Below are 26,640 nucleotides of genomic sequence, written 5' to 3' on the forward strand. Positions count from 1 at the left end.
TGCCTCGGAGAGCTGGTTCCCTCCTCTTTAATGATGATGAGTGGTGTCCTGGCCTCGGAGACAGTGATGTCATGTCACAGGCTTGTTAGATTAGTTAGAGAGGGGAGTTCACTTGGCTCTGTTAGGCCAACTAGAAACAAGCAGCCTGATTTCTCCTCTTCTCCTCCACCTCTGCCCTTGGGTGCACTTTCTTCCCTCCATCTCCTCCCCTTTCTCCTCACCCTTCCCTCTGTCTGACACGCACCCTCTCTCAGCAGTGTCTGACAGTAAAAGCTGACACGCTTTAGTGGTTTTTCGAAATGGACCGGTGAATACATGAAGAAATTCCCATATGGGTGTTAGCGTTGATACCACTGTATGAAGCCTTTGGAGAAGCTGTTAAGCCTGTAATGCAAGCCGGCAAACACATGTTACAAAAATGCCTCAAGGACATCGGTCATGATGGCTGATCATGTGATTAATGATTGTCCTTGAGGACAAGTTGTTTATGGCATGATTTAACAAACTCACGCTGTGCATTAGTTGAATTCACAATGGGTTTGCATGTTAATTAATTACAGATAGATTGATTGCAGTTAAGCGGATTGCCTCACCTTGCTTGCAGCTTATAGGATTGCTAACAGCTTTATCAGTGCTGCTTAGGATTGTAAGGTCTTTACAGCAGCGCTGTTTAGTGTCTGTTGGCAATTTCACTTGGTCTGCAGGGAATGTTTACATTGTAGTATAGAGCAGTGGTCCTCAACCTTTTTAGCTCATGACTCCTTAAAATGATGCAATGCCTACTTGCGACGCCCCATCACAGGCTGCATTTAGAGTGGTGAGCCGTTCAACCAAAGAATGATTTTCCCTTTTCAGGTTGTTTCATTCGATTAAGTATTAGTGGGAGGCACGGTGACTCAGTGGTTAGTGCTGTCGCCTTTGAAACCCCGGTCGTTTCTGTGTGGAGTTTGCATGTTCTCCCTGTGTTTTCCTGGGTTTCCTCCCACAGTCCAAAGACATGCAGCTCAGGTGAATTGAAGACCCTAAATTGCCCATAGGCGTGTTTGTGTGTAGTATGGTATATGATCTAGTATGTAATGTAGTATATGATGTACAGTATGTATATGTATGATGTAGTATGGTATATGACACATATATTATGGTATGTAAAGCCCTTTGAGACTTGACTGTGATAAAGGGCTATATAAATAAACTAGACCAGACTAGACCAGGAAGCCTAGAGGGTATTCAAACTATTGCACAAGAAAAATCTAAAATTAGAGAAAAATCAGAAAAAGCACACATTATAATACATTTGTATAGTAGAAATAAGTTTTTCTCCTATCCCATAAATCATCTCGCGACCCCCCCCCCCCTAAAATTATCTTGCGGGGGGTCCTGACCCCCAGGATGAGAACCACTGGTTTAGAGTTGTATCCTTGGGGCCATTTCTCCATCTCTGCCTCCTTTCCTTTCATTTCAGAGAAGATCTATGATTTATGCCGGGACCCCCTCCCCCTAAATCCCCCAGACAGGCTGAGATGATGAGTGCCTTTAAGGAAAGGGTGGATACACAGACGGATAGAAGTTTGGGGCGGAGCGATACTTTGAGCGTGTGTATCAAATGGGTTACTTGCTTTTCTGGTAACCTGAACTGCATCTACTCTAATAACAGTAAATTCCTCAGAATAATAATCATAATTCCTTAAGTGATTTGGCTGTAATCTGCTTTAAAACAACTGCTATCCCTTGGCATCTTAGGTCACCCCGCTCTCCTACTCCCACTTCCCTCTGAAGCTTGCTCTCTCTCAACTCTGTTATTTAGCAGCTTAGCAGAAGCCCCTCCCTCCAACCCACTCCTGTTTTTTTTGCCATCTGCTTTGAAATTAATGGGCATGTTGGAAAGTAGGCTAAATCCAGAGTGACAGCTTTTTCTCCCTCCTATTTTTAAAGAGGTGCTGGAGGCAGTGTCCGACTGCGTGGGAGATGGAGGAGGAAGACCTGGTTTATCAGGCTGCTCCCTCGGCTCCTCTTCCTCTCACATTTTCTCACCACTGCCTTCTGGGATAGTCCAGAAACCTCAGGCCCGTGGCATCACTTATCTGTCATGTTATTGACCATGTTGCGCTTTCACTGGTCTTTCATGTTATCAGCCTTGTTAGTCTCTGACTCAGTTGCCACATGTGAATGAGCTGTTGCTGCTCAACCTACAGTGTCCTTCTACAACAACACGGTCTTTGTTGAATCACAGCAGGATCACAGCAGAAATAAACCAATAAATTGACTTCTATCCTTAATTAATGCTTGCCGCCTGGCTCTGCTGAAGTAGCATTTTGCCTGTGCATGGAGCAAAATGTACATACGTGTACATTTTATGTACATGGACTGTCAAATAAAATTCTACCACTACCACCTCAGCATCACTGATAGTTGTTAATGACGTTATGTTCCTCTGTAACATGCAGTCTACAGAATAAGAAAGATCCCTGATATAACTGATATACTCTGAGAACTAATGTTGAATGTTTTATAATGTTTCATGTGGAGCACTCCCTGATGATGCTTGACAATGTTCCTGTACTTTCTGTTCTGACCCCAAAAGCCTAGCCAGGGACAGGCTGCAAATTTGCCTTGGCTAGAAACCTGCATGCATGGCATATTTTGTATTTTTTATATATGAAACAATGTTAAATGAATTTGTCCCTGTTAAATAAACAAGTAAATAAATAAAAAGATATCTTTGGAATTTGTAACTACACACATTATACACACTCTTAGGCTTGTCTTTGAGGTTAAAAACAAGGATACCCCTGTCCTGACCTGGGTCCCTTTTCTCTGCCAGCGCTTTTTGGATTTGACATATTTTACGCGGGTAAAAGCCTCGAATTATAGAACAAGCAGAGTGTTACATCTGAAAGATATAAGCAGCTACACACGGGCATGTGCACACACACGCGCGCGCACACACACACACGCACACAATATACACATACGCTTTCCATGCTTGAGGCTCAGGGCTCTGATCTTTCCTCCTGTGGCCTGTGTGCCAGACTGTCTGGAGAGCTGTGGAGGGGCTGGCGTCGCCTCGCCTGCTGGATGAAAAAGCCAGTAACGTCTGCTTTCTGTGGCACAGCAACCAGCCAGGCCTTCTCTCCTTCCTCCTCTCCTCTCCTCTCCTCTCCTCTCTCCATCCTCCACCCCCCCCGTCTGCTCCTCTTGTGGAGGATTACTGGCAGAAACTGGACGTTTGATCCTGCCTTGCTCTCTTCCACCGCTATATCTGTCTGACAAGGCTTGTTCTATCTGTCTCTCTCCCTGTCTTCTCTCTGTTTCTTGCTCCAACTGTCTTTCAAAGAGATAAGAGTTGAGCCTCTTGCTATTTGCTATTTGATGTACCAGATTTACCTCGAGTCTACCTGTGAGCGAGGGAGGGACAGCTGTGTCACAGATATGTGAGAAGTTAATTCAATTTTGCGAGGAGTGGTGCAGAGAAGATCACAGGGACAGGTGTGGGTAATTTATGACTGTTTCTTCAGATAATGTAAAAGGAATACTGTGAAGGGATAATGGCCTGTCAGGAGAAGATGAAAGGTGTCCACAACCCCCATATGGCACCTACACAGCTCCCGCTACATCTTTGAATAATTGCATGCACACACATACACAACAACAAACACACACACATCAACTTTCTCTCTCTCTCTCTCTAGCTCTCTTTCTCCCTCTTTCTTTCTTTCCACTATGACAATGCTTTTATCTCAACAGTGATTAATTGCAGGGGACAGTGCCAAAAAGCTTTCCAGTGTGATTTGCGGGGGAAATGTAAACAGGAAGTATGCTCCTATGCACAGTGTTGTCGACTGTGTCCAAGGAAAGTGACACTGGCCAAAGAAAAGGCCTGACAGTGTGATACAATGTGACAGAGGACACTATTCACTGACCTTTAGCTGTCTTGCCAAAGTGTAAATGTAGTTGCTTCATTTAGGCTAGACTGTTGACACATTGGACTCAAGGGAGTCCAATGTGTCAACATTGGGCCCTAATTACCGGAATACAAACAGCTCTGAAAATACCAGCTAGCTCTGACTCCTTTGTAATGACAGAGGTCACATTATTTTTTTACTCATCAAATAGTTGTTCTGTCCAAATAACCAGCGGGCAGATACTGTTGCTTAATTGCTCTCTTGGATTGTAGTATTATTATAGTATCTATTATATTGAATAGATTATAGATGTAGTTCATAAAATAGGTTAACATGGACTTAATTGAAGGAAATTTAGGTCATTACAGCAGCAAAATATTGAGGTGTAAGTAGGAGAACTAAGAATTAAAAAGAAAAAAAAAAGTCCTTTATAACTATAAAAACAGTGTCTCTAAGATGCTAATAAAATGCTTCTCCATGATGGCTAAAATAAAACAGATTTACAAATTCATAGATGTCACCAATGGTTAAGTGTCCTGTGCAAAGAGCGTATACGTAGAATGAGTGCAAATGTGGATTGTTGACTATTGGACGTTGTTCAGGCAGCTTCACATGAAATCATATCGCACTGCACATTAGCGGCTGGTGTATTGCCATGTTTTCATATCACAGCCACTCTATCTGAGTGCTCTTTGTTAAGCCCATGTTCTCCGCTGTCCTGTGTGTCACTGAGTGGATGCAAAGTGTGTCTCACAATAGCCATCCGTCCAATCATTTAATCTGTAAATTGGCTGTTTGCTGTATTGTGCGTCGCGGCAAAGCTGTGTGATGATTGAATGATTGTTTACCCAAGCTGTGCGGCTGATGATTAAAGTGGGCCGACACTGGCCCCAGAGCCGGGTGGGTAATTAACAGGCTGTTCTCCATGTTAATAGCATTAGTCACCTTGGAGATAATCTCAGCCATCACTGGGAGCGTAGAGCCGCACCCCCCTGTGTACCTGATAGCCTACCTGAACCCACACTTGGCAAACATGGTACACTAACAACACTTTCAGTTCGCTACTCTTATGCTGCTTTTTGTTAGTATAACTGATGTGGACATTTCAAAGACAGTTGGCTGTCACTGTTGATATTATTTTTTCAGTTACATCAGTGCCTATTTCAGGTATAGACTCAAAGATTTACCAATGATGCCACACTTAGCAGCATAACATGTATGCACTGGTGGAGAAACACACTGACATCTTACATAGTTTCACAATACTTACTGGGACACATAGTAGAAGATCAGCAGGACCTCACGAAGCAAGCAACTGTGCAAGACTATTGACCATTGACTGTTGACACGACACTATAGCTAGAGTATAAATTAGTTTACATACACTTTCACCATTATATAGCTATGTGTCTTAGAGAAGTGTGGCATAGGGCTGCAACGGATGATTATTTTCATTATTAGATTAGATTAATCTATAGATTATTTTTTTCCGATTAATCATTTAGTCTATAAAATGTCAAAAATCCCAGAGCCGAAAGGGATTCTTAAAATTGCTGATATAGTCTGACCAGCAGCCAAAACACCCCAAAAATATTCATTTTATAATGATATGAAGCTGTGAAGCGAAGTGACTTGACTTGATAAGTGACTAAAACCATGTAAACCAGTATGGTTGCAGCTGCAGAGGGAAATGTAGCGATGTGACCAATAGTGCATTGGTCCAGTGTGTCGTCTTCATTACAGAGGTCATGGGTTACATGTAGCTGATCAGCACTGGACACCAATATCAGCTAAGTGAAAACAACAACAGGACAGGGCCGCTGTTGATCTTTCACTGTAGTTTCCAGGCATGATGCCATTTAAAAACACTGTTTTCATCAAATGTAGCCTCAGTTGTTTTATAAAAACCAAAACAACCAAACAAAAAAAAATACATATAAATCATATTTGAAGCAGTTTTAACCCAGTCATAACAAAAGTGGATGCAGGAAATTTGATGTCACAGGGATAGTTTGGTTTGGAGTCATAACTATCAGTCTTTTTGAATAAACTATGTCCGATGAATTAAGTGTTAAGTGAGTGCTGATGTTATTCTTACTCCTCTGTGTCAAAACACTTAAATCTATTCATATTTCAGTTCTTTATTACGGGTTAGCTTATATAAACCCCAAGCTGAAACAGCTTTCCAATAGATTATTTAAAATCTAAGATGTTTGGACTTTGTGGCTCTGCGCTGTTTGGCACTATTGCGATCTCTGTCTCTGTAAGCTTAGAATTATACAGTGTTTGTTTTCCCCTGGAAACAAATGAACGGTATGCATCTTACATGGGATCTAAATCACTGCAATGAGATATAGGTAGTGAGGGAAAGTCACTGGGGAAAAGATAGATGCAGTTTTCCTCTCCTCAGTCTGGTGTCATAAATTACCTGGCCATTGATCCATGGGTGTCTGGGATCCTCGTCGGACGCTCTCCTCACATTCATCAAGCCTTGATTCTGCAGCTAAGCCTAAGTGGAAATGCCTCAAACACATACTCCTCTCCTGAGTGTACACAGCATGCCCTGTTGCTTGGATACAACACAGATTTGTATTTACGTCAAGAGCAGGGAGGATTGCACTAATGCACCAAGGTGTGTTAGCATCTAGGCCTGTGTTAGATTTTTGGTTTGATATTGCTGAAGACTTGGAGTAAATGGTATTGGATGCAGAGATTAAACTATAGTTGCAGTAAGCTGGAAGTAGATCTACAGTATCTCTATGTCCAGGGCAGGCTAATTTCTAGCTAGCAGGAATGGGACAGAGGAGAGAGACCAGGTCATTCGAGCAGATGATGATGATATTTATTATGAGTCTGTCACTGCCTCCCTTTGATAATGTTAATGGAGATGGAGCCGGTCATGTGAAGGTTAAGGCTCTCCTGCGCAAAAAAACCCAACACACCACAAACAAAAGTAGAAATGTTGCGTGTTATTTTCACCAGTCCCAGACGAGGCATTATGAATTATTACTGGCCCACAGTGAAGGGGGAAAAACCATTCAAGGTCAGCGGAAATTGGAAAATCAGGTCAGATAGAACTAAGGTGATAATAGTGAATGCTTTTTTGTTCACTTTTGTCTTCAAATGGCCGGTATTCTCTCTCCTCTTCTCTCCTTCCCCTGGGCGTCAACATGCTCACTCCTGGGCACACACGTGCACACACACACATGCACCAGCACACAGACACACAGGCCTACGATTAGACCGCTGGTGGATGACTGACAACTGAACAAAAGGTTGATTCAGCGGTCAAGCTGTTAATTGACAGCAGCAGTGTTGACGTCGTCGTGTGACTTGGGCCTATGAAGTCAAGTGTCTTGGGGCAAAAACTATGATATTTTTATTGGTCCAAAGACATGGAAATTAACATTATGAGGTCAGCACCATACGCATGAAGTTGTGGTGAGTGGAGCCGTCCTGGCTGGTATTTTAAAGCAGCGCTCAACTTGAAAAACTAGCCCCTTCCCCTCTCTTTCTCTCCATTATCCATGAGAGCACATCCTTTGTTCCTAGCTGTGGTTTGTTCCGCGTCAGTGGAGAGAGGACAGAGCCGTACCTTGAAGACATATCGCTCCTCTTCCTCTTCACCATTCTGTACACTCTCTCTCTCTCTCATACAAAAGCTTTTCTTTCCCGGTAAGGGGTCTCCCTTTTAGCTGGCTTCAAGTTCACTGCTTCTCTGTTCTCATGAGTGACCTATTATGTTTCCATGTGTAGCTGTGTGGCGAGCATCTTACTGATGGCACGTTAGTTCAGCTAATGCTCTCTTTCTCACAATGCATGCGTCTTATCTCAGGTCAGCTCTGCATGCAATTACAGCATGTGCTAGTGTTTTTATGGGTAGCTAGAGCAAAGGTGGACGTGGACTTGCTTCAATTATCTAAATTTCTCTCTCTCTAGAGTCTTGGCTCTGAGCTGAATAATCTTCTTTTGTAATGGAGATTAACCTTACTAAAAACTCCTAGTTAGCCTATTTAACTTCCATTTTTTAACACAGGCGATGTGGGTCTCAATAGAAAAGCACCTGTTCTGCCTCATCTGTCGAGAGTTATATGTGATTCAGTAGTGTGGTCAATCCATGCCTGCGTATAGGCTTTTAGGGGTAATAGGATCAGATTAACATTGGCTCACTATCGTTATGCATTATTCATCCAGCGTCGGCCTCTCCAATTAGCAGGAGCAGGGCCTTTCTCTTGACTGACTTTAACATCTGGGTGACCCGGATGTGGAGAGCAGCAGAGTGGAGGACCCCCAGCCTCCCATAATCCCCTCTGGGCATCACACAACACATCCCACCCAATCATTCACTAACCTACAGTATCTCTCTCAGTGGGTGTGGCTGGCTTGCACCCACCCATCAGTCCATCATGGTAGAGAGGGGGTGTGTATGGGCACGCACTGCAAAAAATGTCAGTTGTAACAAGTAAAAACTCCTAGTAGGTCTGAAAGATATTGACATAAAATCGAATTGCGAATATTGCAATCACGACTTAACCTAAGTTAAGTGTTTCTTGTAAGTTTTTGGGAACTTAATAATGGTTTAAAGAAAAGTGATTTTGTTAAAAAAAATTGATGTGAGTGTGCAGGATTTACTGAGTTTGACTGTAATGAAACATTTTCACCAATATTGGTTTTCATGAACCAAAGATTACCTGCAGCTCTAAAACACCTTGATTAGAAATCCATTTTGGACGCCCGTCTCTCTTAAGCAATTAATTGCAGCCTCTGTGATTCGGAAATTGCAGAAGTAAAATCTTTCTTTGATTAATTGTTCAGCTCTAACTGCTAGTTAGATTATTTAAATCACATCATTTTACATGGCCACATTCTCACCGGAAAAACATTAGGTCTACCTCATCTGTCAAGAGATGTGCGTCATTTAATAGCACTCAACTTTAATAGTGAAGAATTTCACAAATTTGACAAGTAGTGGCATTATTTTCAAGTAAAGCGATGGAAATTACTCCATCAAAATGTTCCAGAGGGACATTTAGGGCAGAAGACCGCAGGCTTGGCTGCAACATCATGTCAGCAGGAATGAGGGATAAAGAACAGTCAAGTCGAGTCAAGAGCATTTACAGAAAAGAAGAGAGCTAAGGATGGAGTTTGACTGCCAGTCATCCTTAAGTGCTGTGGGGTGAATTAGAGGCAGAGGCACGTGGCTTAGCAGCACAAAGTAGCACTAGAAATCCTCATGCAGGCCAGAAGTAAGAAGAAATAGACCAATGACATTTGAGCAGAGCTACTCAGTCTCCATCTGTTTAGGTGGGTGGATGGACTGGCAGTCAGTTGAACAACAGGTGTTTCTTAACAGCTTATTCAAAGGGTTCACAGGGTTATCTATATGAGTGAAACTGACACATAAATATATAAATATATAAATAAAAATGAAGCTCTGTCCGTATTCAAAACTCTGTTTAAAAGGTTTTAAACCTGAACTGCATGTTGTTTGTTTTCCCTCGTTTTCATCTTAGAGTGCACCAAAATGATGCATTTTTTTATTGTTAGAAATAAAATAAAAAATCCCAGCTGAGGATGTCTACTGACCCTCCTATGATGTTTTGATTTCTGAACATTTTACCTTTATCAACCCTCACAAGTTTGCATTCCTGGAAACTTCTTCTTTGGAAATAAATTAAATTATCCGACCCCCGAAAGGCTTTGGATAGAAAAGGTTGAGTGCTGATTACACACACCGGCATATGAATCTCCTCTTACCAGAAAGCAATCAACACTCTGGCTCTGGGATCATTAACCAAGCCAGAGGTTTATGCGATCCATCATCACCATTACCTGGTGTTTCCACACCCGCGTTGAGTGAGCGTGTGTGTGCGCTTATATACTGTATGTGTGTGTGTGTGTGTGTGTGGACTGCACCGCCATCCGTCCGTCGGAAGCAGCTCAGCCAGCCGTTTCTTGTGGCCATGTGAGCTGCTGTGGAGAGGAGAGCAGGTCTTGCTGCTGCTCCCTCACCTGCTGAGAGCTGCCTTCCTGTTATTCGAAAGGTGTGGAATGATTCACTCCCCCAGACACAACATCGGGGTAGCTGTGTGTGTGTGTGTGTGTGTGTGTGTGTGTGTGTGTGTGTGTGTGTGTGTGTGTGCGTGTGTGTGTGTGTGTGAATGACTATGGCTGCCTCACAGTCTCCCAGACAGGCATCCGTCTCTTTCAGTGACTCCAATCCTCTGACTGGCTGTCTAAGTATCTGATCATCTCCCTGACTCATATATCCTGCCTCAGTCTGCTTGTTAAACCCGTCTCTTCTCTTCTCTTCTCTTCTCTTCTCTTCTCTTCTCTTCTCTTCTCTTCTCTTCTCTTCTCTTCTCTTCTCTTCTCCTCCCCTCTCCTCTCCTCTCCTCTCCTCTCCTCCCCTCGCTGCAAGACTTCCTTGGTTGCTCTGCCCTCGTTCATTTTTTCATCATCCACAGACACGACTCTCTTCTTCCTCTCTTCTTTTCCCCCTTTCTCCCCCATGGGTCTTGTTCTCACTCGGCTTTCCCCCCATCGTCAATTTCCCTCTTCTCTGACACCAAAGAGCTTCGGTTTTGGCAAAACAACCTACTCCTCCTTCTTCCTCCTCCTTCTCTCCCTTCCCATCCATATCCCCGTTCCCCCATGCTTTCCCTGCATCCCATCCCTTTAATTTGTTGTTGTTCAGGTTTTATGAGGAAGCTCTAATTTGTATCCCCTCAGATAGGAACATGTAGGAGGCCCAGAGGAATAATGCATTATTCTGTGTGTGATGTGGCATAGTGATATGGTAGAGGGGGTTGTCGGGGATTTGACAGGTCTTTGTTACCTGACTATTTTCTCTTTGCCGCTCTTCTCCCCCTCCGTTCCTTCCCTCTCTTCCCTTCTCAATATTCTCTCTTCTTCCCCGCCTCCTTGACAACAAGTCTTCCTCAAGTCCTGTTTTTTGGAGTTGTTTGCTCTTAACTCAGAAGTCAAAGTCAGAGCTGTCGCTCCAGTGGAGCACACAAGCCACCCTGTAAAAAGTCTACTGCTGTACTACAGCTGCGACCACCTGCAGGCAATGTTTTTTCTATCTTCTCTCTTTATCTTCTCTCTCTCTCTCTCTCCCACATACCTCTCTCTCTTTTCCCCATTCTTTCGCTTTCTCTCTCCCTCACCTTCTCTCTTTTCCTCTCTCCACCCTAAAGGGATCTTTTTATAATTTGTTTAAAAAAAAAGAGCCTGACGTAGTGCACATATTAACAGTGAGGGCTTGATCTGATGAATGCTGCACCTCCAGGCAGAAATAATAACAGTTTCTGGATTGAAAAGGCAAGCCAGGAGGAGCCGGTGAAAGTGTTAGCTGAGCCGTGATTAGTGGGTTGACAGAATGGTCGCTTCAAATGGCAAACATTCAAAGTGAATGGTAAACACACTTGTGTGAAGGCCCAAAAATATACACACAAACGTGCACACATACACACACATGCACGCACACACACACGCAGAGTTATTCTACAAAAAGATAAGCCCCTCTGGGTGTTTGCTTTGTTTATGGTCACTGGGTTTCCCAGAGAATAGGCTGAACTTTTAACACCATTGCAGTGTTATTGGAGGACGTTGGATAATAGTGAACCGTCCGTGGGGGCAAATGTCTTTTTATATCAGGCAGGGTCAAAACACAGTTTCTGACATCTGACATGGTCAAACTCATGTCTCCTAGGCCTCATTTGTAAATGTTGTGTACGCGCAAAACAGGGTTTGAAAGATACGCACACCACTTTCCATGCAAAAGTTGGAATTTATAAAACAAATTTACGTGAGAATGTGTGTACCACTACAGAAACTTTGATCCATGAGTGTGCACATTTTGGACGCACTGAGAAGTGGAAACTCTAATGGCAAAGCAGTGAAATAAAGTAAAATGTTTTAATGACACTGTCAATCAATTCTTTATGGTCCATATCAAATTACACGGACTCCTTATAATAATATCCCAGAGGAACAACCAGGCCTTAATCGTTTATTTGTTGCTTTAGTCTAAATGCCGTCTAGTTTGCCCAAAAAGCATCTCCCTATAATGTAATGAACTCATTATGGGCTCATAAGTCGTGTGCCTCCTAGTAACTGCTACACATTCAAGGTGTTAAGCAATTGGACTGAAATGCACAAGGTTATAAAGTGATGATGTGTTATGGTTTTGTGGCATGCGGGCCGCATTGGAGACACCGTGGCCGGGCACACAGCCATACTCTACACCACCGGCCCCACCCTCCGCCTGATACCCCAAGTCAGAAAATGAGAATAAAAAACTTGTCTAGTCTGTTAAGTCTGTTATGCGTTTTATTAGTGAAATCAAATGAGTGTGAAGTGTAGAATGTGTGGTCCAAAAACAACAGGCACATTTAGGATATCTGGATCAGCCGCAGCATTCTCATCTTCCTCTGATGTCATGTCGGTGTCATCCTCTTTTTTTGGCACAATGCCACTAATTAAGCTCTCCGCCGTTATCGAGGTGAAACGTCTGTCAAGAGGAGAGAGTGTCGGTGTCTCCTCAACCTGCCGGTGGCACTGTTGATGAGCAGCAACCATTTATTTTTTTTAATAAAGCGTCTAGTTCTCACAGCTGGCAGCATCAACTGCTGCTGTTACATGTTGCCACTCAATAAATTGTTTTGGTTGGTGATACCTGAACTGAGGCCACCAAACAATACTCTGACCTCTCCTCGACCTCGAACAAGCACTTCAGATTCACACTCTGAAATTTCTCTTTTTAGTCTTGCACTCCGACTTTTCCATTTTCTCACACAATGAGAATGGAATGAGAAGCACGTTTACATGTGTATCAATATTCATGAAGAGCGTTTAATTAACCATTTGTGGGAGTTAACAGGGTTTGGGACGTGAGCCTCGTTCACGTGCGTAAAATTACAAGTTGTTAAAGGGAAACTCCACACAAAGTTTGTTATATGAGGCCCCTGGTCTGGAAACAGAGCAGCTGTAAACCACCCTGTCCCAGTACAGTTCCAGACAAATTTATATTGTTCAAACAAGCAGTAACTGTGGCTGTGTAGTAATGAATTACATGGATGGACATGGAACCGGATTACAGTAATCTGATTCCAAAAATGGTAACTGTAATCTGTTGCAGTTACTGAGAAAACCAGGTTGTAATCACATTACAGATGCTATTGAAATTCAGATATACAGACTACTAACTGTCTTTCATGTGTGTGTGTGTGACCCACTCAGAACACTGTGAAAAATACAGGAATGTGTCTGCCAAGCCTTGAATGTGTGGCAAACCACAGTGAGGTAATCCCAGATGGATAGTATTGAGGGCAGTCGCAGCCTAAGGAGATGACCTCCGCCTGTTTATTCCCAGGTGTGCTCACACTCTCCACTCCAGAAGAAATGGTGTATTTTTTCATCAAGATCATAACAATTCCTCCCTCCCTCCCCTCCCTCCCCTCCCTCCCACCCTCCTGGCTCTCTTATTTCCCAACATACATTAGAATGTCAGACACATCCTCGCCCTCCTGATCCGTATCTGCCGAGCCCCTCTCTGCTCTCCAAACCTCTCCAGCAAATGTTACCTTTTCATATCTGGGCTGGGAAAATAAGCTTTTTTTTTTTCCCCACCACACGTGAGGATCGGCAGACACGATAACCTTAGCCGGTGAACTGCAAATGTCACTTCGGCGAGCCAGCCAATCGCGTTGCTCTTCGCCGGCCAGCGCGGCTCTCTTATGGGGTTCACAGCCATGACACTGGGACCGAGCAGATGTGCACATATGAATGAGAATGAGTCAGCAAGGGCTCTCAGGTGTGGCCAGGGGGAGGCTGAGAGAAATACCACCAAATATCAGCAAGCCAAATCAGATGAAACCACGCTACAGAGGATAAACTACTTGTATTCAAAAATTACTGGAGTGTTGAGGCTCTCGATCCAGCAGTGAGTTGATTTTTGCGGTGTTTATTTGAAACGTGACAGCCAATTAGTGCGACTGATGCGGATGATGTCTCACGTCGGTCAATAGTAACGACGGGAAACGCCACGGCTCATCAAGCTGCGGTAAAGTTTAACTGAGAACACGGTGCACTTTACACTGATGTACCACGGAAATGTACTGGTGCTGTGGTTGCTGCTTTGAAGTCACGGCAACATAAAACCAAATTAAGTCTCATTTGGCAAGGCCGTTGGTTGTTTTACTATTTTTATGTAACGGCCATTACAAGGATGAAGTTGTCAAGCCTTTCACCACATGCACTCAAGTATTTTGTCCGACAAAGCCTCTCCTAACTCAAATCTCTTGTGCGTGTAGATTCTGTTTCCATGGCCACCAATGCATATTACTCACACAAAGAGAAATGAAAGGGCATATCTGAGCAGGATCTGAATTTTCTGGCTAGGTAATGTCTTCTTCACACATGGAGAGATAGATGGGAGGTGGCTTTGCCTGTCATTAATATTTCAAAATGGCTCTGTGCAGTTACTGATCCGTTCCTGAAGGCTAATAACATTTTTATTATTGGAGAAAGGGTTTATCTGTATGGAGTGATATTCTAGGGATTGAGACAATAAACATTTGTGACCAGAGAACATTTTTATGCAGGTTAATATGAGCAGTTGGGGCTGGTGCAGGATCACTATTGTATTAACTCTAACTTTACCCCATGTGGGCTACCAAGCGCTCTAGTTTGATGGTATTGGTAAGCTGATGTACTAGTCAGCTTCCAGACCAGGGTCAAATACTGCAGATACTTTTGTTTTAGCCTTCTTAGATGCCAGATATGTGGGATTTTTCACATAGGACAATACAATGACTGCTAAAAGTGGTCAGGTGTGCTTAAGAAGTTGAGAAAGGTAATTCATTACACCTTTCTGTGATTGATAACCTACCTGCTAACCCATCTGAGTTGTAAACCCCACCCATCTGGTACTCAGTGTAGGTTAAAACAAACACTAAACAGTTATTTGCAAATACTCCTCTGACTTATCTGAAGTATCTGACTTCAGATGAGTATAAAACCCATTTTAAATGAAGAGTGTTTTTCTCAAGCAAACCTGGTGGTCATATTTAATGTTATGAGAATCAAACCTGTGACCTTTTTAGATGTGGCATGGTCTCTCAGACCAATAGGTCACCCTTACCCCAGTGCAGGCCGTTGCTGGTGGGCTTGTGTGTGGGGGGACCTCATCTGTGCTCTAATGCCAGGAGACAGGCTCTTTGTGCTGCTAGCTTTCCTTATCTGGATCAGGGAGACGGCCCGTCAGCCCGAGCCCCAGGAGCTCCAATCAGACTGCTCACCTTCTGCTGCTTTATAATCATTCTTAAACTAGCAAGGAGGAAATGGAGAGCCTGCCAATCATCAACCAGGAAATTAAATATTTGCTAAAATGCTGTCGCATTGATAAGGAATATTAAACAGTCTGGTGAAGCATTTTGAGTTTCTGAAGGCAAATACTGTTTAACCATGCCGTTACAACATTGGAATGAATCCAACATGTCAGCCATTCTCTCTGCATCTGTTGTTTGCAGTTTGTTTGCACAATTCGATTTGAGAGTATGTTTACATTGTTTTGTCTTTTGTCTTCCTTTCCCTCTTTTGTAGTTTCTGTGTTTGAAGAACATCCGGACATTTCTCAAGGTGTGCCATGACAAGTTTGGCCTGCGCAACAGTGAGCTGTTTGACCCTTTTGACCTCTTTGATGTCAGGGACTTTGGCAAGGTGAGTCATTTAAACATCAAACACACTGGGAAGTCTGACCCAACGCTCGACTGATCAGCCTCCAAAATGCTCTGCACTTGAACAGACACTGTGATTGTCTCAAAAATGGGGCATGTCATAGGCTATATTCTCACAGCATGAGGCCGCTTAGAGACATGATGCCTCTCATGTTCCCAAAAAACAACATTTAGATGCAACATTTTGCTGCTGTCAGATGAAAACCTTGTAACTTCAATTTTGGTGATTTTTAATTTTTCTTTTACTTGAATGGAAGGATTATATCTTCGTCTACGGGCTGAGACCCTTGAGTTTATGATCAAAATACTTGGTCATCAAATTAAAAAAAAAGGTCATTGGGAAAACTGCTTTCTTTGGAATGTATGCCTACAGTTACATTTTGCCCTCATTTCATTTTAATGTGAAAAGTAAGTGAAGGAATGAGTGTGTGTGTCTGTGTGTGCACGCGCATATGAACGCATCTGTGTGTGTGCTTGTGCTGTATCGTGTGTGTGTGTGTGTGTGTGTGTGTGTGAGTACATGCTGTTTGTGTGTGTACCCAGCACAACATGCCTTGCATGTTATTTTATGCTAACTGCTTGGGTAAAATGTAGTGAAAAGTCAAATCTGTCAGTTGCATTAGCTTCATTATGAACTGGAGTGCCCAGATGAGCATGTGGTGTAACACTTCAGGGTCAGCAGTCTCCACTCATGTCACTGAGTGAGTAGAAAAAAATTCAGCTGTTAGAATATGCATGTGTGTATTGGCTCAGCAGTAAAGGTGGCTGACTCACACATCAATATGTAGAGGCTTTATGAGATATCCATGTGGATTTTTGTATTTATTTAATGTGGATTTTAAGTCATGCATCATAACGCTTTGGAGATTGGAGATGATACGTGTTGGATGTGTAATTTAAGTAGATAGTGAAAGGCATAGGAAAACAGTATATCAAATTCATGGCATTTACAACATAGATGCAAAACTGCTATATTCCTGCAAAACACAGGAAAAGGAGCCACAGTGATATTACATTCCCTTTTGCCTGGGCCTGAAAGGGTTCTGGAAAAGAGGCTGGGTGATAGAGGGGGGTCAGGGGGGGCAGGGATTGGCTGGTAATCCATAGCTAGCATACTGTGTGTCGGCCTCATCTTCAGTTTGCAGCCCCATAGACTCTGCTCTTGACCTCCGTGACCGAGAAGCGTTGGAGTGTGTGAGTGATCCAGGGACTACCGAAAGTGAATTCCCCTCCCTTCTGTTTCTAATCCTTATGGCTGTAAATGCAGAGCCTGGTCCTCGTGTGTGTGTGTGTGTGTGTGTGTGTGTGCATGTGTGCGTGCGTGCGTGCGTGTGTGTGTTTAGGGTCTTGCTCGGCTAATGGACTAAGAAAACAAGCAGCGGGGATAGTGTGGTGTCATATTAAAGTGATGATGCCATTGTGTCAGGATCGGTGTGATGGGTTCTAGTCTATCTTTAATAGTTTTGCAGTTGATTGAAAAATATGGAGAACTTGAACTCCAATACTGGGAATTTCTGTGTAGAGGTGAGATCTGTTTAAGATGGATTATATGTTATATGCTGTATAATTTGAATGATTGTATCTATTGAATCGATTGTGAATAGGATGGTATTTGTGGAAGGATACCAGCTAATTCATCTAACATCTATCTGAAATCTCATCTAATCCGATGCATCCAGCTCCATGCGTTCTCCACAAGTAGGGCTGAGAATAAAGGGCGAAGAAAGAGAAGGAATGAAAAGACGAGAGAGAGAAAAAACGAGACGAGGACTAGGTTGGCATTTTGTAGATAAACCGCAGGACGATGTCTGGGAGTCAATGAGCTCACAGGGAATGATATTAAAATCCGACAGCAGTCAGAATCAATCACATAGACCCTCCACATGTCAATTTGGAAATTGCTTTTGCATGGTCTCGGAGGTGGCGGGCTTGTCTCGTCATTGATTTTCCATTAAGGCCAAACATCACATTATAATATATTGAATTGAGCAGATCCCTACTAATGTGGCATACATTTAAATGGTGAGAGCGGCTCATAAACAAAAGATAAAAGAGGGTATTTGTCTTCCTGCAGAAAGCATGGACAGTGTCTCTTAGTCCTTTTATGAAGCACATCACTGGGTGTACTTTTTCCTCTTTTGTTTCCTTAACACAAAAGCTTCTTTGAGCGCACATCCCCTACCAAACAATGACTTCCATCATGTTTTTCACAGTACAGTATCACTCCTTTTACTTTTTTCATATCATTTTTCAATCACTTCTTTGTTTTCCCATTACACAAAGAAAGATGGGAACATTCTCACCTGGCAAATACATTTAGACTAGTTTTGCAGGAAAGTGAAACAGCTTTGTCACTTGTGCAAACTTTGAAGAAAATAATTCTCCATGCACCATCCCAGGCAGAGATTCATCTCAAACCTTTATAGTATTTATATTCAGTTTCTTACCCTCTCCATTGCCCTCATTTATAAAAAATATTATGGCAAACATTTTGTGCTAACCAAAGTCAAGCCAAGTTGGGATTTATGAAAAACTGCTAAAACTACTTTAATGCCAAAGCTGCTTTCTATTAATATCTGATTGCAGAACATTTTCATAAATGAGGCCCCATATCTGCGCAATCTTTAAGGATCCTTGGCTCTACCATCATATTTGGAAAGAGTGGAGAGTAGGTGTTGGAAGAGTGGAAGAGTCATATACACCTCGGACTTGTCACAACTTTTATCATCCACTTCTGCCAGGACACATTAACTGGCCACTCTAATGAGAGTTTTTTCTTTTATTGTAATCTGATGAGCCTGAGCAAAGCCCAAAGTGTCATGCTTGCATTGCGATTGGAATTCCAAATAATCTGGACACAATCACACTGAATATATTAGCAATTTAAAGATGGAGTAGCAGAGCAATTAAACATAATATGGACACAAATGTTAAAAAAAAAATGCAGCTTTGGGAGATTTGTCACTGACATTTTCAGGCCAAGTATGGAGACTGAGAGATGTGGCCCCAACACATATCTTCATGGCTGGATCTCAAGAATCGCATTGAAGAGATAGAGATACCAAGAGCTCGTTCTTAAGACATATACCATCCTGACATTTTGATGGCCATATCTGAGTCACCAGTGGAATATGACATGACAGTGTGCTCAGGTGGATTGGCTGTACTTAGAAGAAGAAGAAGGACAAGGAGAAAGACAGATTTCTGAGTAGAAGAAAGGTAGAACTCTCTCAGTATGCCCCTGGTAGCACTTGTCTTATGAAAACAAATGGGGTATTTGTGCAGATAGGGCCTTCTAACTCTTGATTTTTAATCTCTTCCGGAAGAGTGGAATTGAAACACAAGGGTGTGGGGAGAAAAGCAAAGTGGGGGGTTTGATAGCAGCTGCATCTATAAACATTAATCAGCCTCTATCCGGCTCTCATGCCTCCACATTGGGTGTCAGGGGGCCTCAGAGTTCATCTCCCCTGGCCTCTGGTCGCCATCTCTCCTTCTAATGATGCCTTCTCTTGGGTCACAAGCAAATGGAGACGGGGCCAACTGGGCCCAGTGCTGGAAAAGGTAATTGCCCCTTCAGACCCTCCTCCCTCCCCTTTCCAGTGCCCCTGGTACTGAAACAGATGGAGCTCATACCCTGCTCAATTTCCTCTACTGATTTTTATTCTCACTACTTATCGACTCAATTCAAGCACCCCACCCCACACACACAACCTCCACAGCATCAACTATTGCTCCCTCCTTCCACTCTCTTCTCTCAGGGGTAGAAACCCCTGTTCCACACATATGGACTCACGCACGTATCGCCATACTTCCCTTCTTTGCCCCCCGCCCCATCCCCCATCATTAGAAATTCATTATGACATCATTAGTCCAATGAAATACAGCTTATTACAGTAGACCCAGGAGAACGCTTTTATTTAAACACCTCCCTCCATCTGAACCCAACCGCCTCGTTTCCTTTCTCCCAACCTTTTTTAATTAGCCACCAAAGGAACATTGCTGTCATTTAAATGAACATGGCAATCAGTTTATTTGGCTGTTGCCATGATTAGCATAATTAGCCTGCACCTGTTAACCATCTATCAACAGTTTGGTAATTTTCCGTCTGTGACTGGAGAGCAGTGAAGGAAGGAAGCTTTCTGACAGATTTGCTGTCTTCATTTGCTGTCTTCATTAGAGGGAATTGCATCATTCATTTGAAATGCAGACAGTGTTGCTTGCATCTGTTTCTATCTCATCGGTACAGCATTTCAGTCATGACTGACTGACTGGTGAAGTGTCAGAGCCATCCAAATGATGCTCATCGACTTGATAAGATAGTGTCAAGGTGAATGGGTTTTATTTGTGTGCTGCATTTAAATGAAAAATTGGACTTCGCCCTGAGTATGAGCTCATAGCTTGGATGAAACAGCAATCACTTGCTGAAGGACAGCAGGCAATTTCTCAGGCAAACTGCTATTTGTGAAACACCCCACTCAACAACCAAATTGCCCATCATTTGGTAGAGTGTGCATGCTTTCGATTAAATCAGATGATCATATATATTCAGATATGTCAGACATTTGTTCATCACAGGCCATAATCCATTTACCATAAAGGCAAATACACAAAACACCTCTTGAAACAGTGCACTATTAGGACGAGGCAGTTGCAGTGCAAAATCACTAGTTCCATATAAGTAACAGGTATTTGCGAAAAGGAAAGATGAGGGTGTTGGGAGAGGATGTTTGCTGGAAAGTGAGGAGAAAGAGCGAGAGTAAATGATGTGACGGAAACCCAACAGACACACACGCCAATCCCCTGATTTAATTTGTACCAACTGTTCCCTTCCAGCTGCATTTCTTTCCCTCTCATCCCCCTCATCCATCTCTTCCTCTCCCTCACTGTCCTTCTACCTCCACTCATTCATCTCGCACCCGTTCTCAGTGTGAGTATGTTGTGATAAGACTAAGCCAGCAGCGGGCTAGCCACCATTGTGTCGAGACAGCGTGATTGGGATTGGTCGGCGGTGTTTGATTGCCTTCTCTGTTGCTCTGAAGCCTGTGCACACTGAACTCTGCTCCTTTCATTTCCTTCCTGCGTCGTGTGGCTGAAAATAGCCAGTTGCTTAGCATCCGCACCCAGTGCTACTAAAACCTGGAACGTGCCTCACTGACTGTTGGCCTGCCCGCCTGGATGTAGTTTGCTGAAGTCGATTTTAACCTCAGCTCTAATTCCTCAGCCTTGCCTTGCCCTCATCTCTTCTCACTGCATTTCCAGCCATGCAAAGTACATAAAATATAAGCCAGGATATATTAGTGTTCTGGCTTCTATGTTCTACTTCAATTTAAGCCATTTAGACGCCATACCAGACTTCCAACATATAGGTTGTCTTTGGTCATGGGTCGAGTTGAGGTGAATGAATGTTAGAATAGTTTGTGAGTGAGTGTGTGTATATGCATGTATCATGGCCTCGCGTCAAGTTCAAATTAAAAAGATAACGGTTAAAGAAAATGATTCCAACGAGTTCAAAGTATCAAATCAACAAACGGTAATAAAAGGTAATCAACAAATCAACTTAGGAGCGTGCAGTTCAAAAATCGCCAAACATACAATTACTACATAAAAAGCTCAATTTCTAAATCGCAGAGGCTGCAGGTAATTGCTTAAGATAGAGGGGCGTCCAAAATGGATTTCTGAACAAGGTGTTTTAGAGCTGCAGGTAATCTTTGGTCCATGTATCAAGTACAATATTGCTGAAAACATCTCATCAGTATTGGTGAAAACATCTCATCATACTCAGACTGAGAAAATGCTGCACACTGACATCTATTTTATTTAGCAAAATTACTTTTCTTTAAATTTTTAAGTTCTAAAAACTTAACAAGAAAAACTTGTGAGGATTTGAATCACAGTTTCAATCGCAATTGCAGGATTCTGTCAAATAATCCCATTTTATATCTTTCATCCATAATATTTATGTTCAGTAATCGAAATGGCTCCAACAATTAGGCTACTGAATTGTGTCCATCCATTGGGTATGGGCAGACATAATGCTTGTTCCATACGATACTGATTCGCACTGTGCCTGTTGGAATTAAATAGAATAGATTGTAGTAAATTAGACATTTGTGGGACTGACTCATGCCTGGAGAGAGTGCAGTAAGTGATGGAGGCATGAGGGTCAAGCAGCCGGGGTCGGCAGCTTGGGTCGGCCTCCCCCTCCATTAGTGACCACATCCTCAGCAGCAGTCTGCTGGTGTCAAGGCCTAAGTGGATTTTTAAAGCTATGATTCTCTTTGCCACCTTGCCCTTTTATGCATTGGAGGGGGGGATTACTCGAAGACATTAATTCCAAAATGGCATATCCACCATTTGAAAAAAGTGACACCTACTCTATGATTGAGCGAACAAAGTTGTTTTCAAAATGATAACAATTTTAACAGCCTCTATATTTATCTATATCTATATGAACTTGATGCCTTGAATGCCTTTCTTTTGTTAATGTGAAAGCATGTGTGGTATATTCCATGTTCCCTCTCCCCTGACATATCCTTTTTTTTTCACTTAAGCTTTACGATTACACCCCATGTTCCCTCAGAGAGAATTTTTTCTCCATTCCCTACTCAAAACACATAGTCCTGCCTTAGTAGACAGTTTTGTGGCCCCTTCTTCTCTCCCTGTCCCCTCTTCTCTCATCCCCTGTCCATCAGGACCCCCCGACTGCAAGTTTTTACATAAAGCTTCCAAGACATAATCAATAATTCATTCCAAATGCCACATTGCTGATGATAATTCTCCTGACATGAATTATAAATGGGAACTTCCTCCCCCTTCCTGCGTTTGGACCCCCTTCCCATCTCTCCCTTCCTTGCTCTACTCCCACGACCTCATTATTCCTCGAGCTCGTTACTGCGATACCGGCGGAAACAGGTGGTTGCCGAGCGATGGGTTGTTGTCTGGGATACGGACTGTGTTGGTGCTCAAGGCTCAGGGATGCTGAGTCTTGGGGGGGTGGGGGGGGGGGATTCGGAGTGTTTGAGATGCACTTACAGTGACAATGGAGAGGTGAGATGTGATGGATGGATACGCAAGACATTTACAATTATTCAAGCAGTGGACAGTCCGCAGTGTAGTCCGTTATGTGTGATGGATGTACAGAACAGCTGCTCGACGTCCAGAAACCCAGAAACGTCTAATTTAAATGAAATCCTAATGCCATTTGGATCCAACTGTCACTCACCCACCTGTTCCATGATTTGACTTATCTTACGTGACAAAATCCCATTCTATCAATCCTCTTTATATTAAACTCCTTTCTACTCTTGAAACGCAAGAAACAATATTTTCCCAATTCAGTTGAGACATTTTACTCAGAATCAGCGCTCTGCTCTTATTTATTTATTTTTTTCCCCCCTTTGTTTCAGTACCATTTTCCTTCTGACAGCATTCCACAACAGAACCATTTAAATCCACCAGGAGAGAAAAAAGGAAAAAGTGATGAGCTGTATAAAAACCATTTATTGAACTCTAAAAGCCTAGTGCAGTCAGAATCCTATTGTGGAAATAATTGCCTTCCCTTGTTTTCTGTGGCTGCGAATGTTAGTATGTGCTGGTAGACAGACTGATAGACAGAGACAATGGGCTGTAGGCCCAGCCTCGCTCTTTGAGGGTTCTTGGCACTGTTTTGCTGTCTATCCAGAGCGTTTGGCGAGGTGCGATCACAACCCGCTCTCTTCTTTGGGTTGTGATTCATTGGTCACTGGAGGGCGCGTCCTTGTTGTTGGGGTGGTGCCTTCAGAACGCAGCAGGAATAAAGTGGGGGTGTAAAGAGGAAGGGCCCCCACAGGGAGGGAGTCTCTGAATTCCACACTGCCAGTGTGAGCTCTCATTATTTCTCCTCCCTCGATTCCTCCCTCCACGGCCCCACAGGCACAGCTATGATGGACAGGTACATTCTCCAAGGAATCACTGGCATGAAAAAAGGAGAAAATCACCAAATAGGGAACCTGTCCTCTTTCATTTTTCATTGCATAGGGATTATTCTCATATGGAGCTGAATCGCAAACCCAGTCCGCTCATAAATCATGCCCATTGTGCCTGAATGCTTTGCCCTTCGATGGTTTTGTCAGTATACTCTGAATTACGTAATTACAACCTATTTGCCCTCAAAATCAAGATAATTTCCTGTTCCTTTATTTTGTGATATTGCAGTATAACAGCGGCCTGCCATCACACAGATGTTATTCTATTAGGAAACATTTGGCACACAGAGCACAGAACGTCGAGGTAGATTTGCAGGATCATCGGAATAAGCTGCTTTTAGAAACCAGGGTTGAATTACAAGAATTACCAAATGGCACAGTGTGTCACATAAGGTGAACGACCCTCTCTACTTGTTGACTAGAAGGATACACTGGGAAAACATGCAGGAGAAGCAGACAGATTACACAGATTTGGCCTTCGCTCAGAGTTTCCTGTACCTGTATAAGCTAAATTAAAATATCCAGTTTTTACTTTAGTTAGCCTGTCATAATGTTAGTTATTGTCAACTTTTACATATTCAGTTGTCTTCACTGTCGACAATGGTATTAAATGGTAAGAAATTACATTTTTAGTGCTAACAGGCACAAAGAGAGAGAGGCTGGCAATGCTCTGCCAGTTAGTTGTACCTTACAAGTACCCACGTGTGTATACTGACAGCACTATTATTGTCTGTAAAGCATTTTGAACTGCCCTGTTATGAAGTGTGCTATATAAATAAAATTTGAATTGACTTGACTTGACTATTAGTCAGTCACTAGGGTATGGCTTGGGTCTTCAGAGATCCCAACTAAGGATCTCAACTAGATGAAAATTAGTTAATAAGGTCCATGTGGCTTTTGTAATCTAGAGCTGAACAACAATATTCTGTCAAATAATCACAATTAGATTTTTTTGTCAATATCTTTCAGCCCTAGTGTAGTCTGAATGGGGAAAATGGACGAAAATATTAGTTTGTTTGTGGGATTCCCCTCGAGAATCAGTGGCGTACCAAAAAAGAAAAAAAAAAAAGCAACAAACAAACCATTTCACCCCACAGCCTCAGTCACCTTCAGGATCAAAGCTGCAGATGACCAACAAACACAAAAACAGAAGATAATATTATAATAATGCATTATGCTAGTACAAAGGCCCAGAATGGCCAAATTCCATATCCGTTCAACAGGTTCAGTCAAGCACATAAAAGCGGGATTATTGCAAGCTCTGACCAAAAATTACTGTGTCAGATATGCGTGACTCTGGAAGTGGAAATAACCACTTTATTCAATTGGAACATTGACAGCACTGTCTATGGCGGCCATTAAATCCGTCATTGCTTTTATACGGTCCAGTTCATCAACAGTAGAACATCCAAGTGCCAGATGACACACACAGACACAGGCAGAGACAGACCCACAGACACACACACACAAACACACCGATACACACACACACACACACACTGGAGCCCAAGGCCATAAAGTCAGTGTTGGAGCTAGTGCTCTCTGATTCCCCCTATCAAAGGGCTGTAAAATGGAAATTAGACTGAATGGATGACACGGTCCCCTATTACCCGTGGCATGTATTATAGAAGGCTGTAGTAACACATCAGGCTGTGATGGCGAGAGACTAGTATTAGCAAGATACTCCAGCCCACTTACCTTTTAGGGATTCTATTAATCCTCTCCTCCTCCTCCTCCTCCTCCTCCTGCTCTTCCTCCTCCCCCTGCCAGTTTTAGCAGCATGTGCTGTGAACAGTCAATAGGCCCCCTCACTGGTTCATTTCCACAGTTTCCTCCTCGTCTGTCATTCTCTCATTTTGTACCCCTTTTTATCCCACCAGATTTCTTGTTCTCTCTTTCTTTCCGTCTCTCTTTCCACCGCTTACCACCCATGCCTCTGGTTGCAATTATTGTATTTTACCTGTGGCTGTAGCTTTGCTTTTGCTGTTCAGTGCGGTGTTCGACACGGCACAAGGTAATTCGATATGCCTGATAAAGTGTGGAGAAAGCTAGCAGCCGGGCCCCTTATTGTGCGGTGTTGGATAGCTTGCCAGGTGTTATGGAGGCCCCCTGCAGTGTCCTCTAAACTGATACTCTCCTCCATGCCTCTATTCATTTCTTACCCTGCAGGTGCCTCATAGCAGGTAGTAATGATGCGCAGCCCTGTATGGCCACCAGGGTTGCAGTGCCTGATGCCTGAGCAAAAGTAGAACTTTTTCCACTCAGTATTGCATCATTTTGGACCATCTCGGTTGGCAAACAACAGCTGTTTGTAATCAAAGGACAGGTGATTGCACTCAAACGAAACGACCGCAGCCAAAGATCACAGCTGAGAAATTCATGCAGTGGCAGGAGAAAGCAGTGAATCCAGCGTTTAAACTCTTGAAGTTCAAATGAACCGCATCCTGAGAAAATGGGAAAAAGTAATATGGTCTGATGAGTCAGCTTCTACCGTTTTTTCCTACATTTGGACAGGTTTGGAGAAAGCCAAGAGATGCCTTCAACCCACAATGTCTGCCACCTGTTAAACATGGTGGGTCTGTAATTGCTTGGCAGCCATTTGCAGGGAGTCTTATGATTGTTCTGCATGGTCATATACGGTTGGAAATGAGTATATTTCCACTTCTTTTAATCCCTCAAAGAACTGGAGGCTTTCTTTATTGAATAATGGTCTAATATCCCATGACACACAGTTTGAGACTCATGTGACAGTGTTCCAAGGAAGGTTAAAGCTGTTCTGGAGGCAAACGGTGTCCATACTCCTTATAGGTATTTGTTAGGTGATTGCTGTTATTTACTCAACCCCCTGTATTATTGAGATTCTTTCCCAAATGCCAGTCTTGTGTTTGGCTGTGTGTGTGTGTATGTGCGCACATACCTTGCCCTCATGCTGTGCCCCGTCTGTCTTGGCCCCAATTACCAGCAGAGAGAGAGAGCCCATAGCTACCTGCTCATCATCCCAGAACCCAGCACTGGACAAAGCACTCACCACTC

The 26,640-nt window shown here is 43.0% G+C and overlaps 1 protein-coding gene across 1 annotated transcript in view; it reads left to right on the plus strand.

The window, feature by feature from the left end:
* Positions 1–26,640, plus strand: part of LOC139643973 (guanine nucleotide exchange factor VAV2-like) — a gene marked incomplete at its 3' end in the record, with an annotated part of 169,420 nt that overhangs the window by 36,790 nt on the left and 105,990 nt on the right. Inside the window, exon 2 of the mRNA XM_071519303.1 lies at positions 15,510–15,626. Coding sequence (XP_071375404.1) covers positions 15,510–15,626 — 117 coding nt within the window. The remainder of the gene's footprint in view (positions 1–15,509; positions 15,627–26,640) is intronic.

Source organism: Centroberyx affinis, unplaced genomic scaffold, assembly GCF_046629955.1.
Source record: "Centroberyx affinis isolate AG114_WGS23_722 - 3 ecotype Tasmania unplaced genomic scaffold, CSIRO-AGI_Caff_v1 ptg000684l_1, whole genome shotgun sequence".
Lineage (NCBI taxonomy): Eukaryota > Metazoa > Chordata > Actinopteri > Beryciformes > Berycidae > Centroberyx > Centroberyx affinis.